The 18,137-nt window shown below is 41.0% G+C and overlaps 1 protein-coding gene and 1 long non-coding RNA gene across 7 annotated transcripts in view; one reads left to right on the top strand and one right to left on the bottom strand.

Annotated features, from left to right (window-relative positions):
- PCSK5 (proprotein convertase subtilisin/kexin type 5) overlaps positions 1 to 18,137 on the bottom strand; it is a 413,713-nt gene that overhangs the window by 116,557 nt on the left and 279,019 nt on the right. For 3 of the 5 annotated variants that reach the window (XM_032477865.1, XM_014562872.2, XM_032477866.1), the window contains exons 19-20: positions 17,769 to 17,898; positions 17,262 to 17,377 (exon numbers count right to left, since the gene is read on the bottom strand). In XM_032477865.1, coding sequence (XP_032333756.1) covers positions 17,262 to 17,377; positions 17,769 to 17,898 — 246 coding nt within the window. Of the gene's footprint in view, positions 1 to 13,770; positions 14,204 to 17,261; positions 17,378 to 17,764; positions 17,899 to 18,137 lie in introns of those variants that run through there. The other 2 variants (XM_032477867.1, XM_032477868.1) reach the window with 2 other exon arrangements.
- Positions 14,167 to 18,135, top strand: LOC116663162. 2 transcript variants are annotated; one of them, XR_004319277.1, is made up of 4 exons: positions 14,167 to 14,295; positions 14,753 to 14,879; positions 15,642 to 15,833; positions 18,032 to 18,135. It is a non-coding gene; the product is annotated as an uncharacterized LOC116663162 (long non-coding RNA). The 2 variants fall into 2 exon arrangements; XR_004319276.1 differs by lacking the exon at positions 18,032 to 18,135 and having other exon boundaries at positions 15,642 to 15,952.

The following is an 18,137-nucleotide window of genomic DNA, read 5'->3' as shown; positions in this document are numbered from 1 at the left end:
GGCATCCTTGTATGATAATGCTGGTCTCATAAAGTGAATTTGGAATCGTTTCTTCCTCTTCTGTTTTTTAGAAGAGTTTTGAGAAGAATTGGTATTAATTTTTGTTTAAATGTTTGTTGGAATTCACCAGTAAAGCCAAGTGGTCCTGGAGTTTTCTTTGTAGGGAGATTTTTGATTACTGTTCCAATCTCCTTACTAGTAATTGATCTGTTCAGAATTTCGGTTTCTTCATGATTTGGTCATAGTAGGTTGTGTATTTCTAGGAATTGATCCATTTCTTCTAGGTTATCCAATTTGTTGATGTATAATTATAATAGTCTGTTATCCTTTGTATTTCTGTGATATCAGCCTAGTCTTCTCTTTCATTTCTAATTTTATTTGCATCCTCTCTTTTTCTCAGTGAGTCTTGCTAAAACTTTGTGAATTTTATCTTTTCAAAAGCTAGTTCTCAGTTTCATTGATCTTTTCTATTCTACTTTTAGTTTCTATTTCATTTATTTCTGTTCTGATATTTATTTTCTTCTGCTAACTTTGGACTTTGCTCTTTCTAATTCCTTGAAGTGCAAAGTTAAGTTGTTTGGGATTTTTCTTGTTTTTTGATGAAGGCTTTTATCACTATGAACTACCCTTTTAAAACTGCTTGTACTGCATTTCATAAGTTTTGGTATGTTGTGTTTCCATTTTCATTTGTCTCAAGATATTTTAAGTTTCTGTCGTGATTTCTTCTTTGACCCATTGGGTTTCAGTAGTATATTGTTTAATCTCCATATATTTGTGAATTTTAGTTTTCTTCTTGTAATTGATTTCTAGTTTTATACCATTGTGGTCGAAAAAGATGCTTGATACGATTTCAGTCTTCTTAATTATTAAGCCTAGTTCTGTGGCCTAACATGTAATCTATCCTGGAGAATGTTCCATGTGCATCTGTTTCAGGGGCTTTTTTTTTTTTTTTTTTTTTTTTGATGAAACGATCTCTGTTTCTGGTCTACGGTGTCATTTAACACGTTACTCGCCCACTGTGGATTGGGTGCCCCTGAGGAAACACAACTGTCACCCAGAATTAGGTGACGTGATCAGCGTGTTAAGGCTGATGTTTCCTTGTTGATTTCCTGTCTGAATGATCTATCCACTGATGTAAGTGGGGTATTAAATTCCTCTACTATTATTGTATTGCTGTCTTATTTCTCCACTTAGGTCTTTTAATATTTGCTTTACATATTTAGGTGTTCCTACGTAGGATGCATAAATCAATATTTACAATATTTATAAATGTAAATATTTACAAATGTTATATCCTTTTGTTGGATGACCCTTTTATTGTTAATGCCCTTCTTTGTCTTTTATTACAGTCTTTGTTTTAAAGTCTGTTTAGTTTCATATAAGTATAGCTACCTTAGCTTTCCTTTGGTTTCCATTTGTATAGATTATCTTTTTCTGTTCTTTCACTTTCAGTCTGTGTGTATCCTTACATCCAAAGTGAGTCTCATGTAGGCAGCCTATAGATGGGACTTTTGTTATTCATTCAGTCATTCTGTGTCTTTTGATAGGAGACATCAAAATACACTTAAAATAACTATTGATACGTATACATTTATTGCAGTTTTGTTCATTGTTTGCTTGCTTTTGTAGCTCCTTTGTTCTTCTCATGGTGATTTGATGATTTCCTGCAGTGGTACACTTAGATTCCTTTATCTTTTGTGTGTCCACTATAGGTTTTTGCTTTCTAGTTGCCATGAGGCTTACATATAACAAGTTATATTTATAACTATTTATTTTGGGGGAAAGAGGTAATTTGGTTTATTTAATAAAGTTACTAGGGTTTGAACCCAGGACCTCCTGCATGCTAAGTACACACTCCACCACTGAGCTATACCCTCCCCCATAACTGTTTATTTTAAATTGATAACAACTTAGATTTTAGCGCATCCTAAAGCTCTATATTTTTACTATGCCCCCCCAAATTTATGTATGTTTTGATGTCACAACTTAACATCTTTTAATCTTGTATGTTCCTTAACTAATTATTTAAGTTATAATTTTACTACTTTTGTCTTTTAACTTTTATGCCAAATTTATAAGTGATTGATCCACCATCTTTACAACATTCATTTATTCTAAATTTTACTATGTATTTATTTTTACCAGTGAGATTTATGCTTCCATAGGTTTTCCTATTACTAATGATGCTCTTTCTTTTCAGCCTAAAGAAGCCCCTTTTAACACTTGTTGTAAGGCCAGTTTAGTGATCAACTCCTTTATATTTTGCTAGTCTAGAAAACTCTTTCTCCTTCAATTCTGAATGGCAGCTTATTCAGGTAGAGTATTCTTGGTTGGAATTTTTTTGTTTTGACATTTTGGCTATATTATACTCCCTTCTCTGGCCCAAAAAGTTTCTGCTAAGATATCTACTGATGATCTTATGGGGGTTCCCTTGTATGTAACAAGTTGTTTCTCTCTTGCTGCTTTTAAGAGTCTCTCCTTGTCTGTAACTTTTGACGCTTTGATTGTAATGTGTCTTTGTGTGGCTGTCTCTTTCGATTCATCCTAATTGGAACTCTCCGGGCTTGCTGGATCTGAATGTCTCTTTCTTTTCCTAGGTTAGAGAAGTTTTCAGCCATTATTTCTTCAAAAAAGTTTTCTGTCCCTTTCTCTCTCTTCTGGGATCACCATAAAGTGACTGTTGGTCATCTTGATGATGCCCCGCATGTCCCTTAAGCTCTCTGTACTTTTTTGCATTCTTTTTTTGCTGCTCTGGTTGGGTTAGTTCCATTGCCACGTCTTTGGATTCACGGATCTTTTCTCCTGCTTCATCTAGTCTCCTGTTGAACCCCTGCTCTTACATTTTTCAGTTCGGTTATATTCTTGAGTTTCATGACTTCTGTTTGGTACTCTTATACTTTGTCTCTTTGCTGAAGTTCTCACTATATTCATCCATTCTTCTCAAGTTCAGTGAGCGTATTTATGACCATTATTTTGAATTCTTTATCAGGTAAATTGCTTAACTCCATTTCATTAAGGACATTTTTTTTTTTTTTCCTGAGGTTTTATCTTGTTCTTTCATTTGGAACATAGTCCTCTGTCTTTTCATTTTCTTTGACTGTCTGTGTTGGTTTCTATGCATAATGCAAAACAGCCACCTTTCCCAGTCTTGAAGGAGTGGCCTTGTATAGATGAACTTTGCCATTCTATGCTGCCCTCTTTGTTGTCTCTCAAACCTTTGTGATTGTTCAAGCACTCTATTTTATTTTTAGTGGGTCCCATTAGTTGGAGTGTGCCAGGGGCTGTCAGTGTCCCAAAAGGGAGGATCTCAATCAGCACCTAGATTCAGGTTGATTGGAAGCCAGACTCTCGGGCAGCAGCTTTTAAAGTGGGCAAACGCATGGAGTTTCATGGGATTGCAAGTGTAAGTCCCATTGGCCACTGGAGCCAGGTGATCTAGAGGTGTTCCTTGGGTTAGGTAGTCACAAAGATCAGAGGTGCCAGACAAGTGTGCAGGTTCCTTTCTTGGAGACACCAGCTGCCTGGAGTGAGGCAGAGGGAGAGTGCAGTGATGCTGTCCAGTGGCTTCTGTCCCAGGAGTGCATCTTAGTAGGTCTCTAAAATGTCCCAAACCAGAAGCCTGCCCCTCAGGCTGAGACTCCAAGCAAGCATATGGGCTTCTTTCACAGAAAGACTGGGGTGGTTTCAGTCTGCTCTCTGCGCAGGTGCCCTGGGGTGGGGATGGTAGCCAGCCATGCAATGTCTGTTAGTTACAATCCGGTGGAACCCAGGAATACAAGCCCTGCTGGCCACCAGAGGTAGTCAAGGGGTGTCCTCTGGGCTGCAGCCACCAAAACTGGGGCATGAGACATCTGTAAAAGCTCCAGTCTGGAAGATACTGGTGCTTTGTAGCTTGGCAGAAGGAGGACGAAAAGATAGCATCCACTCTCCAAGATCTCTGGAGAAGATTATAGTCGGCCTTTACATATGCATTTAATTAGAAGCCTGTCCCTCAGGCCACAGCTTTGAAAATGAGCCAATATGTATCAGTTTGCTATTGCTGCTGTAATGAGTAACCATACGTTTTGTGGCTTAACAGAACACACATTTATCTCTCCATTCTGCAGGTCAGAGGTCTGGGCACAGGGAGGCTCCGCTGCTTCTCTGCTCCTGGTTTTACAAGGTTGGAATGAATGTGTCACAGGCTGCATTCTTTTTGTAGGCTCTGGAGATCCACCTGCTCCAGGTTCATTCAGGTTGATAGCAGAGTTCAGGATGGAGGTCCCAGTGTCCTTGATACCTGTTGGCTGGCGATTGTTCTCAGTTTCTAGAGACAGCATGCATTTCTTGGCTTGTGGGCCCCTTCCTGCCTCTTCAAAGTCAGTAACTGTCGGTAAAATCCTTCTTTCATCTTGAATCTCTCTGATCCCCTCCTCTGCCTCATGCCTCCTCTGCCTCCTCCTACTGCCTCCCTCTGACCTATCTTGGGCCAACATGGATAATCAGAAATAATCTCCTTATTTTAAAGTCAGTTGATAATAACCTTTGATTCCATCTGTAAAGTTCCTTAATAGCAGTGAATGGATGGGAATGTAGGGGGCGAGGCGCTTGAACTGTCTCCACCCTAACCAACTCCCAGCTGCACACTTTTAGTGGCGAGATCCTAAAGCAGTGGCTTTATTAAGTTTATGACAAGGGTTTTGTGTGTTCTAGGCCCAGCAATAGAATCTCCATAGTTCTATCACTGGATTTTCCCCTTACATTGAATACAAGGGGTGGAAAGGCTCACAGGGATGATGCTGAAGATTTGGGCACTGAAGTGGACAGAGAGGGCTACACTGAAGTTATACAGAATCAAGATTAGAACTTAATTGTACCAGTATCTGGGCCTGAGCTATTTGCTCCCTGTCATTTACTCAGTTATTCACTTAATTATTCATTTATTAACTTACTCATCTACTGATCAAAGACTTATCAAGTACCTCCTCTCTGAGAGACATTTTGCTAGATTCATGAGATATGAGACATTTACAGAATTTGTCCCCATGGAACAAACCTTGTACTAAGAATTACATTCAGCAAACAGATACTCCGACAACTAACTAGATGCTTATAATTGATATGAAAGTAAAGTAGAGGTTTCCCTGAGAGCTTATAATAAGGGAATCTAACCTTGTCTAGAAAGATCAGAAAATGATGTGACATTTAAACTGGGACCCAGATAACAAGTGTTAGCCAAGTGTAGATGATTAGGGATGGAACAGTATTAAAGTAGAGGGAATGGCACGTGGGAAAGTTCTAAGGTACAAAGCAGAATAGAGGAATCAGGGAAAGTTAGTGTTGCTGGACAATATGAAGGGAAGGAGAGAGCGGCACGTGGCACGAGGTGAGTTTAGAGAGGTGGGGAGGTCAGACTGACCATGGCCTTGAAGAACGTAGAAAGGAATTTTAATTCTGTCCTAGGTGAAATGGGAAGCCAGGGGAAGGATTTAAATAGTGGAGTCTCATGTGAGCTTTGACTTCTGAGAGAGAGCACTCCAGCTGCTTTGTAGAATAGCTTAGAGGAAGGAGAGGACGTGTGGAGTGTGGACACAGCAGGCATTCAGTGAGGCTGCTTACGAGGTGTTGCAGCTGCCCTGCTGGGAAGTGGCTTGACCCAGCACGGTGTGGGCTAAGATGGGGGCAGTTCACGTGAAGGACAGAAACTGGATCTGGGACATTTTGGAGGTAGAGTTGTCTTGACTCTGGTGGATCAGATGTGCGGGATGGTCAAGGGAAGATGGTCAAGATGACTCCTGGTTTCTGTTGTATTTGTGGCTCTCCTAATGATACAAGTCAATTAACATAATAAAAAGCCTCATATTTTGATAGTTCATCTTTTATTATATTTTAAGAGTTACGGTTCAAGTGTCAAGAAAAGCCTGTTTAATATCACCTGAAAATAATTTGTTTTATACTACATTGGTCAGAGGAGCTCACGGAATTTGTATTATTACTACGTGATGATTTTCAACATTGTAATGTTTCTCCACATTCCCCGTATCTCCGTTCTATTTCCTCCTCATTTCATCGGAGGCTACAGAATGCAAATGTTGGCTTCCCAGAAAAAGGAAAATTAGCTTGAAAGGGGGCATCACATCCTCATCCCTTAACAGTCACTGCCTCATTTCCTTCAGGTCTTTTCTGATTTCTTTCGCCCACACGGCCCATTGGTTGCTACTAATTCTCATGATGATAATGAAATCCACTCCTGGCTCGGTCACACAGAGCACTGTGTGGCCATGGGGAGCTGTCCTGGGCTGGTATTGCTCCACACACAAGAGATAGTATGGACTCTGGACCAGACGTTGTCAGGTAAAATACAGTCATGATGCAAGCTCCAGGGTCATGGCCTGAAGGTGGTTTGGACAGACCTCTTCCTTGTCTCTTGTATTTCTCCTGGAGACGCCGATATCAGATAGTCTGGGTTTTAATTGACCCCAGAACTTCCATTTAACCACTGAGGTGCCTTTGGCATTCACCTCATCTGCTTTCTCATTTGTAAAAAGAGAAGAAAATCAGGCTATTGGGAATATTGAACAAAATGACTCATAGAAAGCGTTTAGCACCGGGCTCAGCACACGGGAAGCACTCCACACACGGGAGTCATTGTGTCCGTGGTTAGGAAAGGGAGGTGCTCGTGGAGTCCTTTCTTTCCCTTTGCTCTTCTCTGGTCATGAGCGTTTAGAGGGCAAGGGTCTTTCCCTTAGAAAGAAAGAAGGTTCTTAGCCAGCCCTTGTCCCCAAAGTCTAGTCTTGCAAACAGACTTGGCCAAGGACATCACAGTGAAGGGAAGCCATGGGCTCCTTCCTCTCATGTGAGCTAATCTGACAGCTGAGCTCTGCTTGGTACCCTGCCCTTTCATTGAGCTGGCCCAGGGCAGCCATCAGTCCCCTGGGGACTGAAGCAAATGCAGCCTCCTCAGCATTCTGTCTGAATGAATGCTTCCCAAATTTGTTGGCAGGAGGCCATGAGTTGACTTGATGGGGTCCTTGAGTAAATCAGTTAGCCTCTCTGAAAAGAGGGTTGATGACTCTGAGGACGAGGAGGTGGAGGAAGGGCAGCAGCCCATCCTAGGCCCTTGACAAGTTGACCTCCGTGGTCTGCCCATTGCCTCCCATCAGCAGCCCACCCTGCCCGCTCCCAGCCGGGCAGCCTGCAAGTCCTTTGATGGTTTTGTGCCCATGTACTGGTTCTCTCTCCAGAGTCCTTCTTCAGCATCCTCACCTTCGTTGATTTACAGATTCCTGCATATCCTTCAAGACTTATCCCTAATGTCATTTCTCTCTTAAGTATTTTTATTCATTCATTCACCAAGTATTTAAGCAAGGCATTGTGCTAGACATAAAAGATACAGCAGTGGACAAGATGCACAAAAGCCCAGCCCTCGTGGTGCTGACGTTCTAGAGGAAGAGACTGACGATAAACAAGTCAGTGAACCAGAGAATGTCATGTCTGTGATAAGTGCGATAAAAAGACCAAAAACAGTGGGCAAGAATGGGGTGAGTGGTAGAGACAGCTGCTTTCTGATGAAGCTATTTTTGTAAGACCTGTAGGATGAGAAGAAGCCAGCCACGTGAAGAGCAGGGGTCTGGATAGATAAACAAGCTGGCTTTGTTTGAAGAACAAAAAGAAAGTTGGTAGGACCAAAACATGGTGAGCAAGGGGGCAGGGGGCGTGAGAAGAGATCAGGAAGCTCTCGGGTAAGGAGTACAGATTTTATTCTGAGTGAATAGGAAGAGAGAGGCAAAGTTAGATTTTGTATTTGTAACAGCACTCTGCTATCCACATGTAGAATGGATGGGGGAGGAGAGGAAAAAAAGAGGAAAGGAGGGGCGAGAAGCAGGAAGCTAGTTAGGAGGTTCCTGCAATGGTTCAGGGTGGAGGGGATGGTTGTTGACCCAGAATTATAGCTATGGCATCAAGAGTTAAACCACTTGGTGATACATTGTGGAGGTGTGGTTAATGGGACCTTGCTAATGGATTGGGTTTGGGGATGGAAACAGGAATCCTAGGTTTTAGATTTGAGCAACTGGGTGATGTATGGATTTTTAGGTGGATATAGTTTAATGCCATTTACTGAAATGAGAGACACTTGGTGATAGTGCTTAGGGGATAGGTGAGCTTGAAGCCTGTTTTGCACATGTTAATTTTGAGATGCCTAGTAGACATCTAAAGGTAAATGGCAAGTAGCTGTTTGGATTGGCAGGTGGGACTCTTGAAGGAAGAGATCAGGAATACATATAAATATGATTCCCTACCCCCTAAGCAGGAACAGTGAATTTGTCGCTTCTTCACTGGGTTATATTAGGATCCCAATAGATCCTAGGTTCTCCTACTACTGTAGGTCCCACATCGTATCAAATATATTAAAATTCACCTTTATCCCACATTACGTTTACTTATATGTGATCCCTTAAGTGTTGAGTTGCAGTTGACTAGTTTGACATTTTTCATTTTGTAGATATTTAATTAAAATATCATTGGATCATGCATATTTTAGAGGCAACTCTGTTTTGAATGTTTCACATTATTTTTGGATGCCCTTGGAAAGCTTATGGTGCAAGGCATGTGGCCTCTAGCACTTAATTGGTAAAGTGAGCCTGCTTTTCTGGGCTCCCAACAATATTTTTATGCCCTTTTAAGGCACTAAAATAGCTTCATTTTATAACCATGTGGGTTTTGTGTCCATGTTGCCCACTAGTCTATAAACTTGCAGAGGGCATGAAGGGCCTCAGAGCTTGGTATATGACAGAGACTCAAGGTCTGTTTATGGAAGTGATTCATTTAGGCTCACAAGGCAAAAAAAAAAAAAAAAAAAAACCAAGTCCAGGGATACGGTGTGCTTTCTCTCTGTCCGTGGGAAAAAGCTCTTCCCCGCTGCCTTGCAACGTATGCAGTATAGACTTACTTTCCCTCTGGCACCCTTAAAAAGGAGGCAGTGTTGTGCAGAAGGTTGATGCTGTGGGCTTGAGTTGCAGCCACACCCTTTACCAGCCGTGAATCTTGGAATAGACAGTTTCTATAGGCCTGATTTTCATGGGAGGGGCAAATTAATTGAAGCCATTTTAGTAAAATTCTGCCAGCTTCGAAACACTGTATTCTTAAAAGAATGTATTTTCTTCTAAAATGAAAAAAGTTTTTATGATTCAGGCCTCAGGGCATGTATCTGGAAATTTCTAGAAATGGGGACACAAAATATCTTTTGTTGCCTGACACCTGGTCCTGAAAAAGCAACAAGTGTACCCTACATCTCCCCCACCCCCCAGTGGTGGCCTTTTAGAGACAGAAACCTCTCAGGAAAATCCATCAGGAGCAAGGCAGTTACGCATCCTTCCGAGTCGCTTGCAGGTAGGGAGTGGGAGGGGACTGGCACCCCAGGTCTCACACTTGCCCTTTGAAACTTAGCAGTGCTGCATAACTACATCCTTCTCGCCCAAGAATTAACTCTGGGCCACATCTTCACCTCTCATGATGAAGAGGAGACGTGAGTATATAGATTTCAGTTGTATTTCTGGTGCCAAGTTGCTCCAACAAGCCACGGTGAAATTAAGTCCATCTTGGCTAGGCCCTCCAGAATTTGTCAATGGCTCCAAAGTATTCTGCCGAGAACTTCAGATTTTATGAGTTTGCAACAAAAATAACTTTGGAAATGGATGTCAACCAGGGAAGAGAAGCAGGTTTATACTTTGTCACTGACATATACTTAGTTTGGGGCTGAGGGCCCAGCTTGGGCCAGGTGAGGTCGCGTTGGCCTTTGTCTCGTACGAGCAGATGGAAAGAGGGAGTGCTGAACTGGCCAGGCTGTAGTTCAAAATTGTCTCTGGTTTTCTTCATGTTTGTCCAGCTGCTGTCTGTCATTGCCCTTTGTATGAAGCTGAGTGATAATAAGCCCGCTTATATGTTAGCTGCATACTATTCTTTTTTCATGAGGGGATCAGGTATTAAATATCTCCATACTCAGATGTGCCTACAGGGTTGATCACCTGATAGAGAAATTTTAATTTGGTAATTATTCCAACAGTCACCCCTCCTTCTCTACCAAGCACTCAGTTTGCAAATTTGTCAACACAAAGAGACTGTTGGGTGGAAAAACAGTGAATCTGATAGAAGAGATCTGTAGCAGGATGATAAGCCCCTAATGTTGGGGTGAAAAATGAGAACATTTTGATCAGTCAGCAGTGGCTGCTAATGATCAGCAAGGCCTTCCACAGGTGTGGGAGTTGAAAAGAATGGGCCCACCATCCAGCTTTTGGAAAGTGGGAAAATGCAGATTCTTCCTGACTAATCCATCAAATGTTGAATCACTGTCCTTTGTAGCAATGGACTAAATAGATGAAAACCATGAAGACAATTTACTTGCTTCCCTGAACAGCCCTTTTGCAGCAAGTTCACTGGTAATGTTCCAATGTTCCTCTTGATCGTGTCCCATCTGCTTGATTAAGCCTTAGCCTTCCTCCAAGTACCAGCTCTAGGAAACTGGCCCTGACCATTGCAATTCAAAGGAATTTCTGCCTGTCTGACCTTGACACTTCAGTGTCTCATTCATCTGAGATTTAGAATTCACTGCTTAGTGTTAATTGTCTTACTGTTGAGTTTTATTTTTATTATTATGAGTCTGATTATGTAGTCTCAATTTATTTCAAGTCCACATGTCAGCTTTCTCATTAAGCAGAGGATTAGAGTTCTTGTGAGAGGTAAGAGTCTGTATTTGTATCGGTATGTATGTACACTGTATTTCCATGCTGTGAGCACACAGCAAGTGGTTACTACAATCAGTTGCGCCCACCCCTGTAATGGGGCTTCATGGCAGCACAGGGCTCTCTTACACCTTTTTGTATCTGCAATTTTTTAAACCTAATTGGAGCTCAATATGTGTGTCACTACTGTTGATTTCTCATTTCTTGTCCCAAAAGATAGGGCACTGAACCCTCAAAGCTAGTGACCATCTCAAGCAGGGTTGACAAAGATCTATAGTCCAGGGTTGTTTTTTGCTAACCTGCAGCCCGAGCCTGTGGCATGTATTGGAGGTTGATTTTTGAGAGTCCCCTTCTAGGCACGCAGGGATGCCCACTGACAGTGTAACACAGGAGATCACAGACTTGGACAAGGCCAGACTCTGTGACAGCTTTGACACTCCCCACCTCTTGGCACCCTGCCCGTTGGTCCCCACCCTTCCATATACCCACTGGTGGGTGTGCGGTAAGTGGTCCGTGCCCTGGGGGAAGCCCGGGGAAAGAGCAGGCCCAGATGCCCTTTCACTCAAGATGGCATTTGAACAATGTGATAGAAACTACACCAAGATTTTACAGATTTTTTTTCACAACCTGCTTACTAAAAATGGGCTTTAACATACATTCATGAGCAAACTTAAACTTCTCCTTTCTTACTATTGTTCTGATCCTTTCTCCTTTTCTTTCCATCCCCACCTCTGCTCACCGCCTTTCCCCAACTTCATTTAGATGCTTCATTCACCGCCACCCTTTCCTCCATATTTAGCTTCTGTGTGGAAACAAATTTCTCATGACCTCCCCTTTCAGAGATGTTGGCACAGGGGTATGAACAGATCAGAGTAAACAGGAACTCAGGTTAATTTAATAGAAAAAATAAAATATGGAATAACATTGATTTTGGCCAGTATCAATTACAACCATTCTACTATATTTTACAAAAAACAACTGAACATTTTACACATGTACAGTATTTTTCAGTAAAAGTGGATTTGGATTTAACAATGGGTCACTAATGAAAAATGAAAAAAAGAAAACAGAAGATAGGACTTTTGTCTCTAGAAGGTTAGAGCATTTGTTAAGTCTCCAAACTTTGTACTATCCATTACATATATCTCATTATGAATATATATATTTATACATAATATATAACATTAACTTAAACTTTGAAAGCATTATGTTCTAGTTAATAATCTGTAGATAAACGAGGCAGTAACACTAGTAGTTAAACCAGTATTTCCACGATGTGCGTCTGTGTGGTCAGTGAGAAATGGAACACACGTTGGTGGACCCTGGTGAATTTGGCTGTCGGATGGCTATTTGTCTAAGAACACGGACATCATTTTTACTTTTCCCTTCATGGCAACCTTGTGCCTCAAATATTACGGGTTGGTTCAGTTAAATGGATTCCTTTGCAGGCAAATCTGGCTTTGCCGATACTTGACCTTGCTTTAGGCTTGTGCTTAATTTCTGTCCACTTAGAGACCGTGTCTTTAAATGTAAGATTCTGTACACCCATACTTAGGACTAACTTGCTTTCTTTGGGTCAGAAGGGCCTGCAGTGTTAGGAAGAGGAACACTTCTCAGTAAAATCAGGTGATTGCCGAGTTACATCTGACTCATTACATGACTCAGTCTCACTACAGTGCTTTTAGGAGGGTCATTAGACTTTGTACTCATTCTTTGTCTTGGGTTTGATGTTAACTTTGATGTCTGGGAATGAGTATCTTCAAAGTAGGCTTTTTACTAGCTTGTTGCTTGGATGGGAACCTTCGCATCCACTTCCCAGGATAACCTATACTGACATCATTCCTGTTCTCATCTGTGAGGCCAGTGACACCTTGAAGTGAGGCTGTCTGAAGCCTAGAGCTCACGAGATGGCTAGTCACCCTCAAAGCAAGTGAGGTCACCATTGGGGCTTTGATATGGAACATGAAACTTGCTAATAGTCTATCCTTCCTCTGAACAAAAACTCAGAACTGCACAAAGATCTATTGGGCTTCCCCATTTCTGACCACTGATCCAAACAGCCTTCACAAAATTCAGTCTGCTAGATTCCAGGATGTGTTTGGGGAGTCATAGAAAACTAGTGAGGATACTTCCAAGAAAACAGATGACCTCAGTGACATTCAGTGGACAGGTGCATCACAGCATGATGGCAGAAGGACAGAGGAGTGGGAAAACAGCAGGGCCAGGAGGGTGCAATCATGCTGCCCGTCTTCAATTTCCAGTTTTATTTTCTTAAAGTGAAAAGATGAAAAGACTTCTAATAAGCACCATTGAAAAATGTCACCCAGCCAACTTGGGCATGAGCTTAAATATTACTTAAATAAATTCCATTTCTTCAAAAATACAGGACCTTTTAGAAACGTTTGACTCCAGGAAGAAGTTTCTTGCATCATAATCCAAAATGCTTCCCACTACAATAGAATTTCTGATGGCCTTAAAAAAAAATACTATGGGGATAATGACGAAATAGCACCAAGAGACTGTGCAGGGTCTACGAGTGAGCACTCTGGATTTGGGGGAGCTGGATCGGTCTTGGCCATTTTGTGTATCTTTGCATTCTGTCCATTACCAATTTGACTATGCAGAGCAACCCCATTTGACCAACTGTATGTAAAATAACCAAATCTACCATGGAAAAGCCAGTAGCAGCAAGTCTATCTGATGAAACCAGTGGCGCGGACTTATCAAGTGAGTGTAATGCCAAACCCGGCACATAACGCACGAAGTAAATTATGTGTAGAAAGAATCAATGTTCAACTGTGAAAAACTCAAACGACACTGAACACAACTCTGTGGGATGTTCTTAATGCCCCTAGGTCCAGTTTTCTGCCATTTCCCCCAACAGTGGACTCAAGCATGAAAAATGACGGATGTAAGAGTTTTCTGTTTCATTTTGATCTATGTCTGCTCTTGTGAAGTTTTTGAAAGGTATTTTTAGGCATCTCAAAGGGGAAACAAGCAAGTAAATGCAAAAGGAAAAAAAAAAAAAAAGGCCTTCAAAACCAGGGCAGGAAATCAAATCATTACTTTAACGTCAAATTTTGGCATCAAATGCTTTGGTCATACAATACTGTCTCTGTGGTGCTGGCTGTTCAGCACTAAACACCCAGTTATAAAAGGTAGGCTTGTTGTAGGTTTATTTTTTTTTTCCATTTAAGTTCTGACAAAACAGTTCACCATCTCCCTGCACAAATTAGAGAGAGAGAAAGAGAGCAAGAAAGAGAGAGGTGGCTTGCTTTTTTTTTTTTTTTGCTTGTTTTTTTTTTCTTTTTAATAATAATATGGAGTAATCTATAAGTCTACAGGAACAAAGAAATCTAGGATGGCAGCTCAGCCTTGGAATGTGCATGTTTTGCAGCAGAGTTGTTGAAGAACCTTCCGTTGACACAGATTGTTCTTTTTCACTAGCATACAGAAGCCTCCTTCCGCCCAGGACTCTTCCGTTGCTTTTCCAGGAAGTCGGCAAGAGAGAGGGGGAGTTGAGGACGAGAGCAGCATGATGGACACACACGGAAGGAGGTTTTGATTGGCCAGAGAGGTAGGTTGGGGGGATTGGAAGAGATCATTCAGGAGCAGTCAACAAGGAGGAAATTTGGTCCACCCAAAGTGATTTCAGTCAACAGCATTGTTTTTCAAGGAGAGATATTGCAGTCCAACGGTAAATGTGATTGGTATCCATTTATGAAAGGGAAAAAAAAGATTAGAAAAAGAATAAATTAGAAGTCAGTAATAATATAAGCAAGGAATTGTTTCTTTTGGAATTTCCTAGAGCAGAGCATATCCAGTCATTGATGATATATTTCATTGACTCCAAGACACTGGATTTCAGATGCACCACTATTTTAAGTACCATTGGGGAGAAGTTTCTTGTGAAATAGTGACACAGTCTCTTATCAGTGAGAATATTAGTTTTATGCTTATTCAAAGTATTAGTTAAACATACAACAAGCTGTTTTGTCTCTGGGCCTGTGTAATAATGAATTCTTCTTTTGAAGACTGGGAAACAGTTGACCTTTTTGAAGCCATTATGGACTGCAATAAAGTGCAACACAAGCAGTAGTCAGAGACATGTCACGTCAACCTGCTGATCAGAAGCTGTTGAAAGCTGCCATAAAGAATAAGGTGAATCTGACTTCAGTGATGTTAAAATACATAAAAAAGTGTGTCTTAGAATCACTGAAATATGAGTTGAAAGAAAATAAATGGCACATCCCTAAATGTAACTGCCATGTGATTTGAAAAATGTAGTAAGCCATCAATGATCTCATTCTTTGACCTGAAGATGGGCTCACTGCAAAAGGTAGTTCTTCACTTTCCATTTTTGCCCCCAAAGTGCCATTTGGCATAAGTTAGCCTGTGCTTATTGTGGTTTAGGGAAAGCAGTGAAAGCATCACAAACCTTAAAATGCCAGGTACCCACTGCAATGAGTGAAAATTTCATATCACAGTGGATCTTTTGGGCCACTTAAAAATCTTGCTCAGGTTTTCAATTACTAACTTACAAAAATTCTGATCATAGTCAGATTCAGGGAAACCATGTTTTCAAGTAAGGGAAAGGAGCATTTGCTGGTAACTAAAAAGTGATACTTACATGGTGCCTGGGATGCCGTCACCCCAGTCTTCTCACCCCAGTGTTGTGCGGTGAGAACTGGCCCTGGCCATGAAAAGCTTGAACACAGAGCCTAAGTGTGTCTGCCCATTCCTGCCAGGTCAGTCATACATCAGAAAAACTACGAAGATGCAAAGCCACCTGTGATGCTCTGTGGATATGAGACCACACTGGTGCCATCACTTGCTCAGATCTTTTTAATGTTAGAGGTTCTGAACAGGAAGTTGTAGAATGACCATATGAGGTCAACAGTAATATCTTTCTCATTTTCACAGATAAGGAAGGGAAGGGAGGCCCAGAAAAGCTCATAACCTGTCCAAGGCCTGGAGTCTAGATATGAATGATAGTATTCTTACTCCTGAATCCACATTCTCCCAACCACAGCTCTCCTGCCTCTTGTGAAATTTCCAGAAGAGGACCCATTCAAAGGAAAACAAAGAATAAACCCGGGGAAGTGATTTTATCAGGTAAAACTGTGCAAAATGCAGTGTTTTTTTCTTTTCCTAACAATCTAAAGATGTATCGAACAATGATGGTTCGAAATAATTTCTTTATCCATCATTGAGATACATGTCTGCACAAAATTCAGGCACCAATTTTAGGGCCCTCCCTGCATGAATTATAGCGAGAGTCAAAGTTCACAAAATGCTAGAGTGGGAATAATTTAAATTCATTCATTTCATAGATGGGGAAACTGAGGCTAGAAAAGTGACAGAACTTGGTATTTGCCAAATGGTCAGGGGGAATGGCTGCACATTAGAAACACGTGAGAAGCTTCTAAAGATGTCAGTGCTCAGAGTGTACCCTAAGGTCAATTTAAAATGAATCTTCAGGGAAGGCGTGGGAGTCTTGGCATTTTGGTTGAGAACCACTGGTGTGATGAAAAGAAAAATGGACCAACATGTTGAAGCCTTTAAGTTCTGTACTTGGTTCCATGATTAGATAGATGCCTGTCTATCACAGGCTTAATGAAAGATTCAGATACTATTTGATGGGAGTGTTTATAATTATGATATGTAAGTAACAAACAAGAGGAGAGTGGCAGAAAATGTGGCATCTCCACATGATAGAATTTTATGCTGTTATTAAAAATGAAGTTTCTGAAGACTTTGTAAAAACATAGGATAATATTTGTCCAATGTTTAAGAATGCAGAAAGCAAGATATAAATGTATATGGAATTGTAAAAATCTGATGAGAAGTACACATAACAAAAGACAGGAAAATATATGTAGCCTTTTCCAGTTAGTGTTTGATAATATGATTCCAACTATAGGACACTCTGCAATGGCATATCTATGAAGACAGTAAAAAAAATTTGTGGTTTCCAGGGTTGGGCAGGGGGAGGGGAGGATGGAGGAATAGGCAGAGCACAGGATTTTTAGGGCAATGAAAGTGTTCCGTGTGTTGCTACAATACTTGTCTTTATACATTTGTCCAAGCTCATAGAATACCAAGAGTGAACCCTAATGTAAACTATAGACTTTGGGTGATAATGTGTCAATGTAGGTTCATCCATTGTAACAAATACGTACCGGGGGGGAGGTTGTATGTGTGCGGAGTGGTCACGGGATATATGGGAACTCTACTTCCTGCTCATTTTGCTGTGAATCCAAAATTCTCAAGTTTTAAAGAACAAAGTTTACTAACTAAAGAAAAAATTAACTGGTGCCATCTTGGGCAGTGGATGCTTTAGTTCTCCTTGCAATTCAAAGAACATTAAAAAAAATCCAACCCATTGAGAATTCAAATTCAAAATGAACGAACGCCAGCAAGATATCGGGCACGTCCCATCTGGGGCATGCACAATAGTTTCATTTTTAAGAGGAAATATATTAGATCTTAATGTAGAAAGATGACACTGCTCAGAAGGTCAAAATGAGCAGTTGTACTCACCATCCTTGCAGATGGCTCCCATCTGACACGTTCCTAAGTCTAAGAGATACCCACTGGGGCAGCTCGTACAGTTCTTAAACCCTGGACCATTGCATGTCAAACAGCTGGCGTCACATCTATGGAGAGAAGGTACAGTTGATCACCCGTTCATATATCAGGCACAGGAAAAGATGTGTTTGCTATCAACCTCTTAATGTCTTAAGCTTTACTCCCCCTTTGGAGATGACACACAAATCTTTTCTTACAAGAATTGCTAGGTTTGACAACATTAAAGAAAATCTAGCAGATAGACTGTGATTTTAAAGGGGAGAGAGCATGCACTTGAAACAGAAATATTACTTTAAAGGTTTTACACTGCTCCTAAAGTGCAAAAAAAAAAAAAAAATCAGTTGGGTTGAAGCTGGTGGTGTCCATAGGTAAATGTTTGAACCTTATTTTGTCATTAATAATTCTGAGTTTCATGTTACTTATGAAGGCAATCAAAGAAGAAGGGGTGAATCCACTTACTTTTTGCAGGATTTATATCCATTTTCTGAAGAGTGGTCGAAGTAATAGCTGATACTACAGCTCTGCACACACCTCCCATCCTCCATGAAGTAGCCCTCCGTGCAGTTAATACACCCATCAGCGCCTGCCCCTTAAAGGCAAGACAAATGCAGGAGACAAAATCTCAGAAGAGGTTGCACAGTGGGCTGCTGCTTGCATAGTTTGTGAAAATGGCATCAATAGGTTGTAATTTTAAGAATTATAATATTTGTGATTTTCCTTAGGTTCTTTTGGGGAAAAAAACATTCCAGTTTTAGATTGAACCCATTTGCCAAAAACATCAGATCTCTTTGGAAAGAGAAGGAGGTACCACTGGGATATTTCAGTTTT

This window comes from Camelus ferus, chromosome 4 (assembly GCF_009834535.1).
Source record: "Camelus ferus isolate YT-003-E chromosome 4, BCGSAC_Cfer_1.0, whole genome shotgun sequence".
Lineage (NCBI taxonomy): Eukaryota > Metazoa > Chordata > Mammalia > Artiodactyla > Camelidae > Camelus > Camelus ferus.
Note: the sequence above shows the minus strand (reverse complement) of the source record. Positions and strands in the feature narration are given on the sequence as shown.